The 13746-nt window shown below is 37.5% G+C and overlaps 1 protein-coding gene across 17 annotated transcripts in view; it reads left to right on the top strand.

Annotated features, from left to right (window-relative positions):
* The window catches only part of CAB39L (calcium binding protein 39 like), a 137952-nt gene that overhangs the window by 78071 nt on the left and 46135 nt on the right, over positions 1–13746 (top strand). For all 17 annotated transcript variants that reach the window (XR_008620630.2, XR_008620632.2, XR_001338760.4 and 14 more), the window contains one exon: positions 8296–8414. Coding sequence is in view for 11 of the 17 variants with exons in the window: in XM_014347432.5 (XP_014202918.1) it covers positions 8296–8414 (119 nt within the window). In the remaining 6 variants the exon portion in view is untranslated. The remainder of the gene's footprint in view (positions 1–8295; positions 8415–13746) is intronic.

The following is a 13746-nucleotide window of genomic DNA, read 5'->3' as shown; positions in this document are numbered from 1 at the left end:
AAGAGGGTTGATATTTATTCTGCAATATTACACTGCAGGGTCTAGAAAGGTTTGAACGAAACAGATGATTTCTTTCATTTTAAAATCAATTTATGCTTACAGCTATATCTTTTTTTATACAGCAAATATAGTCTTTAACATCAGTATAAATAACATTTATGTAATTCAGCCTTTTTTTTTTTTTTTTTGAGACAGGGTCTCATGCTGTCACCCAGGCTAGAGTGCAGTGGCATGATCTCAGCTTATTGCAACCTACACCTTCCACCTACACCTTCCAGGCTCAAGTGATCCTCCCACATAAGCCTCCCAAATAGCTGAGACTATAGGCATGTGCCACTACACCCAGCTAATTTTTGTATTTTTTTGTAGAGATGGGGTTTCACCATGTTGCCCAGACTGGTCTCAAACTCCTGGGTTCAACTGATCCTCCAGGCTTGGCCTCTCAAAGTGCTAGAATTACAGGCATGAGCCACCGTGCCCAGCCTATAAACATTTTTTAGTGTTTTAAAATTATGAGAGCAACTGATTTTGGAGTATTCTTTTAAATTTAAGATTCACCTACTAATTGGTTTTTGTGTGAACATAGTTTTCATTTCTCTGTGATAGATGCCAAGAGCGCAATTGCTGTTATGGTTAGCTGCATGTTTAGCTGTTTCAGGAACTGCTAAAGTGTTTTCCAGATTGGCTATACTGTTTTACATTTCCACTACAATGTATGAGTACAGTTTCTCTTCATTCTTGCCAGCATTTGATGTTGTTGCTATTTTTTATTTTAGCCATTCTGATAGGCATGTAATAATATTTCATTGTGGTTTTGATTTTCATTTCCCTAATGGCTAACAATGTTGAACGTCTTTTATGTGCTTGTTGCCATCTGTATATCCTCTTTGGTAAAATGTGTCTTCATGTCTTTTAGCCATTTTCTCTGTTTTGTTTATTTTTATTTTATTTTTTAAGTAGAGATGGGGTCTTGCTATGTTGCCCAGGCTACTCTCAAACTCCTGGCTCAAGTAATCCTGCTTCAGCTTTCCAAAGTAATTTCTTGCCTGGGATTATAGGCATAAGCCACCCCACCCAGCCTTTTATCAATTTTCTAATTAGATTGTTTGTTTGTTTGAGGCAGGATCTTGGTCTGTTGCCCAGGCTGGAATTCAGTGGCACAATCTCAGCTCCCTCCAGGGCTCAAGCGATTCTTGTGCCTCAGCTTCCCGAGTAGCTGGGATTACAGGCATGCACCACCACGCCCAGCTAATTTTTGTATTTTTAGTAGAGACAAGGTTTCACCACGTTGGTCAGGCTGGTCTCGAACTCCTGACCTCTGATGATCTGCCTGCCTTAGCCTCCTAAAGTGCTGGGGTTACATGTGTGAGCCACCATGCCTGGCAGATTGTTTGTTTTTCATACTATTAAGTTTTTTGGGCTTTGATGGGGGGTTGGGTTTTGGAGGGAGGGTGTTTGGAGAGCGTGGGTTTTTTTTTTTTTTTTTTTTTTTAGACAGAGTTTCACTCTTGTTGCCCAGGCTGGAGTGCAATGGCGCGATCTCAGCTCACTGCAGCCTCTGCCTCCTGGGTTGAAGCGATTCCCCTGCCTCAGCCTCCTGAGTAGCTGGGATTATAGGTGCGTGCCACCAAGCCTAGCTAATTTTTGTATTTTTAGTAGAGACGGGGTTTCACCATCTTGGCCATGCTGATCTCAAACTCCTGACCTCGTGAGAGCATGGGTTTTTATTTATTTCTTTTTTCTCTTTTTTTCTTTTTAATTTTTGTGGGTACATAGTAGGTAGTGTATATGAGATATTTTAGTACAGGCATGTAATGTGTAATAACCACATCATGGAAAATTGGGTATCCATCCTCTCAAGCATTTATCCTTGGTGTTACTAGATCTTATTCATTGTTTCTATTGTTTTTTGTACCCATTAACCATCCCCATCTCACCCTGACACACTCCCCTACTACCCTTCCTAGCCTCTGGTAACCATGCTTCTATTCTTGATTTTCATGAGTTCACTTGTTTTAATTTTTAGATCCCACAAATAACTGAGAACATCTGATGTTTGTCTTTCTGTGCCTGGTTTATTTCACTTAACATAATGGCCTCCAGTTCCATCCATGTTGTTGCAATGACAGAATCTCATTCCTTTTTATGACTGAATAGTACTTTATTGTGTATAGGGTACCACATTTTCTTTATCCGCATTTTCTCATCTGTTTTTGGACATTTAGGTTGTTTCCAAATCTTGGCTATTGTGAACAATACTGCAACATATATGGGAGTGTAGATATCTCTTTGATATACTGATTTCCTTTCTTTTGGGCATATACCTAAGAGTAGGATTGCTAAATCATATGGTATCTCTATTTGTAGTTTTTTGAGGAACCTCCAAATTATTCTCCATAGTAGTTGTACTAATTTACATTCCTACCAACAGCATATGAGGGTTTCCTTTTCCCCACATCCTCACCAGCAATAGTTGTTACCTGACGTTTACATGAAAGGCATTTTAACTGTCGTGAGAGGATATCTCATTGTAGTTTTGATTTGCATTTCTCTGATAATCACTGATGTTGAGCACCTTTTCATAGAAGGCCTGTGTTCTGTAGGTTTTCTCTTCACTTTGTTGATTGTACCCTTCACTGTGCAGAAGCTTTTCAATTTGATGTGGTCCCATTTGTCCATTTTTGCTTTGATTGCCTGTGCTTGTGGGGTTTTGCTCAAGAAGTTTCTGCCCAGACCAATGTCCTGGAGAGTTTCCCCAATATTTTCTTTTAGTAGCTTCATAGTTTCATAGATCTTAGATATAAGTCTTTAATCCATTTTGATTTGATTTCTGTATGTGACAAGAGATAGGGGTCTAATTTCATTCTTCTGCATGTGGATATTCAGTTTTCTCTGCACTATTTGTTGAAGACTGTTTTTTCCCCTCAATGTATGTTCTCAGCACCTTTGTAAAAAATGAGTTCACTGTAGGTGTGTAGATTTGTTTCTGGATTCTTTGTTCTGTTCCATTGGTCTGTGTGTCTATTTTTATGCCAGTATCATGCTGTTTTGGTTACTATATAGCTCTGTAGTATAATTCAAAGTCAAGTCATGTGATTTCTTCAGTTTTGTTCTTTTTGCTCATGATGGTTTTGGCTATTCTGGGTTTTTTGTGGTTCCATGTAAATTTTAGGATGGTTTTTTCTATTTCGATGAAGAATGTCATTGGTATTTTGATAGGGATTGCATTGAACCTGTAGATTATGTTGGGTAGTATGAACATTTTAACAATATTGTTTCTTTCAATCCATGGACACGGAATATCTTTCCTTTTTTGCATGTCCTCTTTAATTTCTTTCATCCATTTTTTTTATAGTTTTCATTATGGAGATTTTTTTACTTCTTTGGTTAAGTTAATTTCTAGGTATTTAATTTTATTTGTTGCTATTATAAATGGGATTTCTTTTTCGATTTCTTCTTCTGATTGTTCACTGTTAGCATATAGAAATGCTACTGATTTTTGTATGTTGATTTTTGTATCCTGCAACTTTATTGAATTTGTTCATCAATTCTAATAGTTTTTTTGTGGAGTCTTTAGTTTTTTCCAAATATAAGGTTTTATCATCTGCAAACAAGGATAATTTGACTTCTTCCCTACCAATTTGGATGCCCTTCATTTCATTCTCTTGTTTGATTGCTCTGGCTAAGACTTCCAATATTATGTTGAATAACAGTGGTAAAAGTTGTCATGTTCCAAATCTAAGATCTGCTACTGTTGTATTGGGATCTGTCTCTCACTTTAGCTCTAATAATATTTGCCCTTCATTTCATTCTCTTGTTTGATTGCTCTAGCTAAGACTTCCAATATTATGTTGAGTAACAGTGGTAAAAGTTATCATGTCCCAGGTCTAAGATCTGCTATTGTTGTATTGGGATGTCTCTCTCACTTTAGCTCTAATAATATTTGCTTTTCATATCTGGGTGCTCTAGTGTTTGGTGCATATATATTTACAATTGTTAAATCCTCTTGCTGAACTGACTCCTTTATTATTATATAATGACTTTCTTTGTCTCCTCTTACAGTTTTTGTCTTGAAATCTGTTTTGTCTGATGTAAGTATAGCTACTCCTGCTTGGTTTTGTTTGTTTGTTTTCATTAGCATGGAATATCTTTTTCCATGTCTTTATTTTCAGTCCATGTGTATCTTCATAGGTGAGATGTGTTTCTTGTAGGCAGCAGATCATTTGGGTCTTGTTTTTTTTCATCCATTCATCCATTCTATGTCTTTTTTCTTTTTCTTTTCTTTTCTTTTTTTTTTTTTTTTGAGACAGGGTCTCACTCTGTCATCCAGGCTGGAGTGTAGTAGCACAGTCACAGCTCACTGAACCATTGACCTCCTGAGTTCAGGTGATCCTTACACCTCAGCCTCCCAAGTAGCCACTTTATGTCTTTTGATTGCAGACTTTAGTCCATTTACATACAATGTTATTATTGACAAGTGGGGGCTTACTCCTGCCATTTTGTTATTTGTTTTCTGGTTGTTTTTTAGTCATCTCTTCCTTCTTCTCTTCCTTTCTATCTTCCTTTTAATGAATGTGATTTTCTCTGGCACTATGCTTTAATTTCTTGTTTTTTATTTTTTTGTGTATCCATTGTATTTTTATATTTGAGGTTACCATGAGGCATGCATATACCATCTTATAGCCCATTGTTTTAAATTGATGACAACTTAATACTAATTACATAAAGAAATGCACAGAAAGAAAACTAATAAGAACTCTACACCTTAACTTCCTCCCCCTGCTTTTTAACTTTTTGTTGTTTCTCTTTATGTCTTATTGTACTGTTTATATCTTGAAAAGTTGTTATTATTTTTGGTTGGTTCATCATTTAGTCTTTCTCCTTAAGACAGGAGTAGTTTACACACCACCATTACAGTATTATACTATTCTGTGTTTTTCTATGTGCTTCCTGTTTCCAGTGGATTTTATACCTTAAGATGATTTCTTCTTGCTCATTAACATCCTTTTCTTTCAGGTTGGAGAACTACCCTTAGCATTTCTTGTAGGATGGGTCTAGTATTGATCAAATCCCTGAGCTTTTGTTTGTCTGGGAAAGTCTTTAATTCTCCTTCATGCCTGAAGGGTATTTTTGCCAGATATACTAGGGTAAAAGATTTGTTTCCTTCAGCACATTAAATATGTCATGCCACTCTCTCCTGGCCTGTAAGGTTTCCACTGAAAAGTCTGCTGCCATATGTATTGCAGCTCCATTGTATGTTATTTGTTTCTTTTCACCTGCTGCTTTTGGGATTTTTTTTCTTTGATGTTGGGAGTTTGATTATTAAATGCTTTGAAGTAGTCTTCTTGGGTTTAAATCTGCTTGGTGTTCTATAACCTTCTTATACTTGAATATTCATATCTTTCTCTAGGTTTGGGAAGTTCTCGGATATTATCTCTTAGAGTAAGTTTTCTACCCCTATCTCTTTTTCTACCTCCTCTTTAAGGTCAGTAAGTCTTAGACTTGCCCTTTCTAGACTATTTCCTAGATCTCGTAGGCATTCTTCATTGTTTTTTATTCTTTTTTCTTTTGTCTCCTCTAACTGCATGTTTTCAAATAGCCTGTCTGCAAGCTCACTAATTCTTTCTTCTACTTGATCAGTTCTGTTATTAAGAGGCTCTGATGCATTCTTCAGCATGTCAATTGCATTTTCAACTCTAGAATTTCTACCTGATTATTTTTAATTATTTCAATCTGTATTAAATTTATGATAGAATTCTGAATTCTTTCTCTGTGTTATTTTGAATTTCTTTGATTTTCCTCAAAATAGTGATTTTGAATTCTCTGTCTGAAAGGTCATATATCTCTATTGTCCCAGGATTGGTCCCTGGTGTCTTATTTAGTTCAGTTGTTGAGGTCATGTTTTCTTGGATGGTGTTAGTGCTTGTAGATATTTATCAGTATCTGACAGGACAGTGAGATCTAGGCAATCTCAATAATCCTTAATTTCCTTATTTATAATATGTATATATACATATTTACATTTGTACATTTTATAAAACATATATTATAAATCCTTAATTTCTTTTTTATAATATGTATATTATAAGGTGGTTGTATGCATGCCAGAAAAAAAATAACAAAAAGAATATGAAATTTAAAAAAATAAGGTTGTTGTGAAAATTGGATAATACCTGTAAAGCTCTTAGCATAAGTGCCTGGCACAGAGTAAGCACTCAGTAAGTATTTGCTGCTGTGAAGGTGGAGGTAGAGGTAGTGGGAAAGAGGAGGTACTGATCGATGTGGCAAAGGACATGGTTGTAGTACAGAGAGGGGCACTCATCCCAGGGGAGAAAACTCCTGAACTGAATCTTAAAGAATGACAGAGTTCATGAAAAAAGGAAGAGCATCAACAAAGATATAGAACCATAAAATGTTGTGTATATGTGGTGCAGCAATTTGGTACTAATAGAACTTGATGTAGGAATTGGAAGTGATAGTTAGCTGATGAGACTGGAAAAGTTGGCCGCTGTCAAGTCATTGAAGGGTATTGGACTTTCTCTCTCTCTTTCTTTCTTTCTCTCTTTCTTTCTTTTCTTTCTCTTTCTCTCTCTTTTTTTCTGTCTCTCTCTCTCTCTTTCCTTTCTTTCTGTCTCTTTTTTTTTTTTTTTGAGATGAAGTCTTGCTCCATTGCCTGGGCTGGAGTGCAGTGGCACGATCTCGGTTCACTGCAACCTCTGCCTCCCGGGTTCAAGCAATTCTTCTGCCTCAGCCTCCCAAGTAGCTGGGACTACAGGTGCACGCCACCACAGCCGGTTAATTTTTGTATTTTTACTAGAGATGGGGTTTCACCATATTGGCCAGGCTAGTCTTGAACTACTGACCTCTTGATCTGCCCCACTTGGCCTCCCAAAGTGCTGGGATTACAGGCGTGAGCCACCACGCCTGGCCTTTTTGTATTGGACTTTTTTCTAAGCAAAAGGGAGACGTTGAAGTGTTTAAGGAGAGAGATGGCATGGTCATATTTGCATTTCTAGCTAGCTCACTCTGCAGGGTGAGGATGCTTTGAAGTGGAGACAGTAACTGAAGCAAGCTCTTTCATAGTTTAGTTGAGAGATGAAGGCCAGAACTAGGGCCATACTGATTGAGAATGCAATGTCATTGTATTAGTATGTTCTCACACTGCTATAAGGAAATACTTGAGACTGAGTAATTTAAAAAGGAAAGGGGTTTAATTGAGTCACAGTTCCATATTGCTGGGGAGGCCTCAGGAAACTTAAAATCATGGTGGAAGGGGAAGCAGGCACAGACCTTCACATGGCAGCAGGAGAAGGAAGAGTGAATGAGCAAAGGGGAAAGAGTCCCATATAAAACCATCAGATCATGTGAGAACTGATTCACTATCACGAGAACAGCATGAGGGAAACCACCCCCATGATCCAATCACCTCGCACCAGGTCCTGCCCTCCACACATAGGGATTATAGGGATTACAATTCGTAATGAGATTTGGGTGAGGACACAGAGCCAAACCATATCAGTCATTCTTGTACTTATTTTTCATATAGTAAACTCAGGTCCAGTCCAAGATTTCTTTTGGAAAACCAGGCTAGACAGGTTGTAAGGTGTATGAGAGTGCAGGTCTTGTCCATGAGGACTCTAAGAAGCCCTATCCATGATTGCATATCTGGTTCCTCTGTCTCACTGATTCGGTGATCTCTTCTATTCCTCTAGGCTAGATGTGATTTGTTATGATCACCTAGATCAAATATTTCCAGCTAATGGAAAACCCACTTTATTTTTTAAGTCAAGGCACTAGGGTGAAGAACAGTGAATAAAGTGATAACGTGAAAGCAAAAAATTCTAGAAAGTAGATCTAAGAAAAAGGAATTTGGTTCTAACCTACATTTTACTAAAATCTTATTTTCTTCTTCTGTTTTCCTTCCTTATTCATGAAGGTTTAAAAATGATAATCATAATTTTTTTCTTGCATAAAGGTAGACAGTGAAAAAACAAAGAATTCAGTTCTGTCATATTCACTTTATGTCCTTCCATGCTCTATGGGAAATGGATTTCTCGTTGGTCAAATTTCCCCCAGCACACATCCTGTGGCAAGGAGCTGCATCCATTTTGTAGACTATGTTTGCAAGCACAGCTTGTTAGGGGTCTATGGGAAGAGTAAGTTAACGTTTTTTTGCATATTAGAAAGGATGGTACCATTTCTGTCTGTGTGTATATATGTATGTATATATTCCACATACTATACAATTCATCCATTTAGAGTGTACAATTTAATTTCTGTTTGTTTCTTTAACAGGGAAAAAAAGATGTGACCCAGATATTTAACAACATCTTGAGAAGACAGATAGGCACTCGGAGTCCTACTGTGGAGTATATTAGTGCTCATCCTCATATCCTGTTTATGCTCCTCAAAGGGTAGGTACATGGCTTCCTTTCAAGTAGGGCTAAGTTTTTAATAGTTGTTAAAAGTGCATAGCATTAGTCTCATTTGAGATATGATGAGTTCCCTTTTGGAACTGCAGTAAAGGTATTTGTCATGTGTGAGGTCAGCCCTCCAGATCTGTCTCTATGATTACTGCAGCAAAATCCTTTCTTTGCACCTTAATGTTTCTAAATGTTATGCTTCCATTTACTGCCTTCCTTTCCTCCACATTTCTGCTATTTCTGTCTCTTCCTATTACAGTATTGCTTATGCTTCCCTATCTGCCCTATTCCTAGCTGCCCACTTACCCTTTTCCTGCTTGCATGAGATTGAATGCCCTCACCACGCACATAAGCACACACATATATATTCTGGTTCTGGGAAATGAAATACAGGTATGAGAGTTTTTCCAGTAGCTAGCATCTGCCAAGGTGAATGTATATGGGTCTATAGGGAAGCCATAAAACTGAAGTCGAGGTGGGTGATAGAATCCCTGATTATTATTTTTATGTATACTTATTTATAAATGTTTCTTGGGCATTTGGAGGCTACTCTGAATCATAAAGACTGGAGATCTAGGTGTAGCAAAGCTTGAGGACAGCAGACCATCTTCTTCCTCCCCTTGTCTTTCTACTCCACCATCTCAAACCAGGACGTCTCTTTATTTTATTGTATTCCTGTTTTCAATTCTGCTGTTTCATACCTAGTCCATCTCACCTGTGTTCATTTTCTCTCTTGTACATTTTAAATATTTAATTGTATCAAAATAATACATAGTTTAAAAATCAGATATATCAATAAATAGCAGTTCTTTGTCTCTTTTTTCTTTTCTTTCTTTCTTTCTTTTTTTTGAGACAGCGTCTTGCTCTGTTGTCCAGGCTGGAGTGCAGTGATGCGATCTTGGCTCACTGCAACCTCTGCCTCCTGGGTTCAAGCAGTTCTCCTGCCTCAGCCTCCCGGATAGCTGGGATTACAGGTGCCCATCACCACGCATGGCTAATTTTTGTATTTTTAGTAGAGACAGGTTTTCACTATTTGGCCAGGCTGGTCTCGACCTCCTGACCTCAAGTGATCTGCCTGCCTCAGCCTCCCAAAGTGCTGGAATTACAGGCGTGAGCCACTGCGCCTGGCCTCTTTGCCTCTTTCTTCTCCATTTTTCAGTCCTATTACCCAAAGACAACCACTTTTATCTCTTTTATTTGTTCATCATTGTTTTCATCATATATTTACCTCTGTGTTACAAATAATGGGCTTATACTAATTTTTCACTTATCAATTTTAAGCAGTATCTTTGACAAGATAAACTAGATGATAGTCTTTTTACTGCCACCATTATTCTATTTCCTTTCCCTTATCTTCCTAATAAACTTTATCATAATTTTAAATTTTAATAATCACATTTAGATTATTATGATTGCACAGTTATTACTCACTAGTGAGCAAAGTAGTGTACTATGATTACTTTTGTTTTGGGTACAAAATAATTGTTTTACTGGAGAATTGTTTCTTTCAGCTCTGGAAAGGGAAAGATCCTTGTATCATCTATTAGTTAGGGGATGCAAAGCCTCTATAACACATAGACCCCAAAGTGAATTGGCCCCACAACAAGATAAGTATATTTCTCATGTAATAGTGCAGAGCAGATGTTCTAGTTCATCAGGGGGTTCTGTCATCTTCAGCATGTGCTATCTAAGATCACTTTGTTCATTGCCATTTCAGCCCACAGAAAGGTGAAAGTATGTAAGAGATTTTATGTGTTTGGAGAATGACAAGAATTCTGGTGTGACTAGAGTTCTGTGTGAGTCAGAGGGAAGGGTGCCGTATGAAGTTGGAAAGACTGAGACCAGATGATGAAGAGCTTTCCAAGTGCTACTAGGGAGTTTGAATGTCATTCTGTAGGCAACATGGAGTCATCCAGGGACTAGACATGAGGAGTTCTGGTGGCAACATAGAAAATAGCTTGGGGTGGGAGGCTGAGATTCCAGCTTGGAAGAGTCTGGGGAAGAGATTATCATCAGAACTTTAATGGAGATACTGAGAATGAAGAGAATGCATATTTGAAAACATTTCCATTTCTTTCCAATTCAAAAGTAATACGTGGTTATTATTTAAAAACTAAAACATTTTAGAAATGTAGAACAGAAAAAGAAAGTACATCCCATAATCTCTCCAAAAGAAATCATTAGTGACAATTTGGGGACTACACCTCTGGTTTTAATTCTCTATTGCAATGATTATTCTTCTGTTTTTCAACCCAAACTTTTAACTCATTCCTTCACATCCTGTTTTGTATAAACCATTTACTCATTGTTTGCTATGTGCCAGCTATTGTAATGTCTTTACTTATGTTATGTTGTTTACTTTCCAATACTATGAGGACTACATATTATTTTTTTACCATTTTACAGATGAGGAAACTGAAACTCAGAGAGAGTAAGGATATTGCTCAAGGTTATATGGTTAATACATGACAGAGCCTAGTTTTCCATGCAGATCTGACACTAAATCCCATGTTCCTTACCATTACTATACCTTTAAGAAGATTCGAGGACTGTTCAAATGTGAAGGGAGAGGGAATTGTTGATGCTCCTGAGGACAGGGCAGTGGAACAGTTGTACCATAATCAGTTTTACCTGTTACCATTTTCTTTTTTTTTTTTGAGATGGAGTCTCGCTCTGTCGCCCAGGCTGAGTGCAGTGGCGTGATCTCAGCTCACTGCAACCTCTGCCTCCCAGGTTCAAGCGATTCTCCTGCCTCAGCCTCCTGAGTAGCTGGGACTACAGGCCCATGCCACCACGCCTCACTAATTTTTTCTATTTTTAGTAGAGACGAGGTTTCACCATGTTAGCCAGATGGTCTCGTGATCTGCCTGCCTCGGCCTCCCAAAATGCTGGAATTACAGGCATGAGCTACCGCACCCAGCCCCTGTTACCATTTTCTAATTTAGCACTGAATGCTAGAGATTTAGCCCTTCTTAAAAGTCAGGATTTTAACCGAATTATCCTTGTGAAGTCACTTTAAAACCTAGGGCATAACTTGATTGGTACATTTACACATCAAACAATAATATAAATGAGAGTATGATAGTAACATTCTGTATAGAACCTAAGTCTAACCATAAAGAATATAAGACAAAAAGCAATTGATACTTGTGTATCAAAGAGAATTATCTGGATATGTGGTATTAAACATGGTAAAAAGTATTTGGAGCCCAAGTTCTATGAAAAGATTATAAATAAGGACTTACTCACTCTAAATGAATTTGTCTTCTGGCTCAGGCAAATGACATTCCAGGGTACTGAGAGAACTTGAGAATGAGGTCACTGAACAGCTCTCAGTGATCCATAAAGAACTGTGGCCAGTGGACTATGTTCCAGGAGGCTGATGTTAAAATCATAAATTTCTCCCAATTATCCTGTTTTTTTAAGTTTATTATAAAAATTTTAAGCAGTTTCATTTTGGCAGTTATTTTATAGATGGTGCTATGTAGTTCATATTTCATCACATTAGGAGATGTACTTTTAGTAATGCTAAGACTGAGCAATGGGTTCAGATGGTGACAGTCTAATCCACTATAAAGTTTCCCATCAACCTTAAACTTAATTGTTTTACCATCCATTGATGAACATTGCCTGATTCTGTCATTTCGCTAGAGGTGACAAAAAGGTAATTTTGAATTCTGTCATTCCTTTTGTATTTTTTATTGGCTAAAGTAGTTTTATAGAGAATACTGTCATTCACCCACCACAGCTTCAGGTGTTAGAATACTCTGAAGTATAATTCATACCAGAGAGGCAGAATAAATGCTCAATTCTTTTCTTTTAATTATCATTTTAGAGAAAAATAAGATATCCTAGGAACTTTCATCGGTGTCTAATGAGTTATTTCCCTCCCTCCCCCTGCCTTTATATATGTGTGTGTGTATAAATATATATATATATTTATATATGTACAGAGACACACACTCTTCTAGTATCTGATGAACTAATGGATTTAATGTTTTCTATATGTCTTATTTAGTTCTACACATGTTTTTTTAATGCTCAATTGGCCATCTGTGGCCCCTTCTAGGTGATATCTCTTAACATCACTAAAATAGTTTGTGAGAGCTTCTTTGCTTTCTGGTGTAACGAGATACGCCACCCAACTTGTACATTTGCTGACAAAGACCTGAAATTTCTACCAAGGATGTTGGTTCTTTTTAGAGAGGAATGGTTCTTAGAGACTACAATCTGGTTGCTAGGGGTGCTCATTGACATTGGATTGTTATTGCTTCTAGGCCTTTTTGGTGGACAGAACTAACTCATTATTTTATTTATTTATCGAGACAGGGTCTTGCTCTGTTGCCCATACTAGCTGTGATCACAGCTCACTATAGTCTCAACCTGCTAGGCTCAAGTGATCCTCCTGACTCAGCCTCCCAAATAGCCGGGACTACAAGTGCATGCCACCACACTTAGCTAATTAATTTTTTTTTTTTTGTAGAAACAGGGTCCCACTATGTTGCCCAGGCTGGTTTCAAACTCCTGGGCTCAAGCAATCCTCCTGCCTTGGCCTCCCAAAGTGCTGGGATTATAGGCATGAGCCACTATGCCTGGCCTAACTCATTATTTTTAGTCAGCAAATGTTTCTAGATTAGAAACATACGTTCTTGACTATATTGAGGAGGCCAAGTGTTTGTTGAATGGCATTTTACAAAAGCTTTCCAGGTATTTCCTGGCCTTGTTTACTTCCAGCAATAATCACAAAAGTCATTTTCCCCCTTACATAATGTAATCTTTGTTCTTAAATTGAAATATTCTTGCACAAGATCATTCTTCTAACCATTTTCTGTGTAATGATTACTGTAGCTCACTGCCAGCTGAGACCATTGCTCTTACATTTTGGCTTTCATTAAATTTGAGAGAGACTTTTCATTATGTTGTCATTATTTGATGGGCATGCCTAGATAGTGCCTTCTCCACACTGACACAGTTCATTATAGTCCAGACTATATGATCTAAATTACAAATCAAGAGGGAAGATATGATTCAATTCTATCAAATAGTGATTCAGCATTCATCAGATTAACCTTTACTGGGGACCTGCCATGGGTTAGCCATTGTGGAAAATGCAGTAATTAGGCAGGATCCTTGCCATCAGGAAGCTTATCTATGAGTAGAATAGATTAGGTGAGATAAATATTGATTCTTTAACAGACCTAAGGATATTAATGTTAGTGGGATTTGAAACTTAACCTAAGCTTATCTTTAGGAGCACTTCTTTATATAGTAAGCAATAACCTATCAAAAGTCAGTATACTAGAGGGTAGTCAGGTAGAAATGA

Source organism: Pan paniscus, chromosome 14, assembly GCF_029289425.2.
Source record: "Pan paniscus chromosome 14, NHGRI_mPanPan1-v2.0_pri, whole genome shotgun sequence".
In the NCBI taxonomy this organism is placed as follows: domain Eukaryota; kingdom Metazoa; phylum Chordata; class Mammalia; order Primates; family Hominidae; genus Pan; species Pan paniscus.
This window is presented reverse-complemented; position numbering and strand designations above follow the sequence as displayed.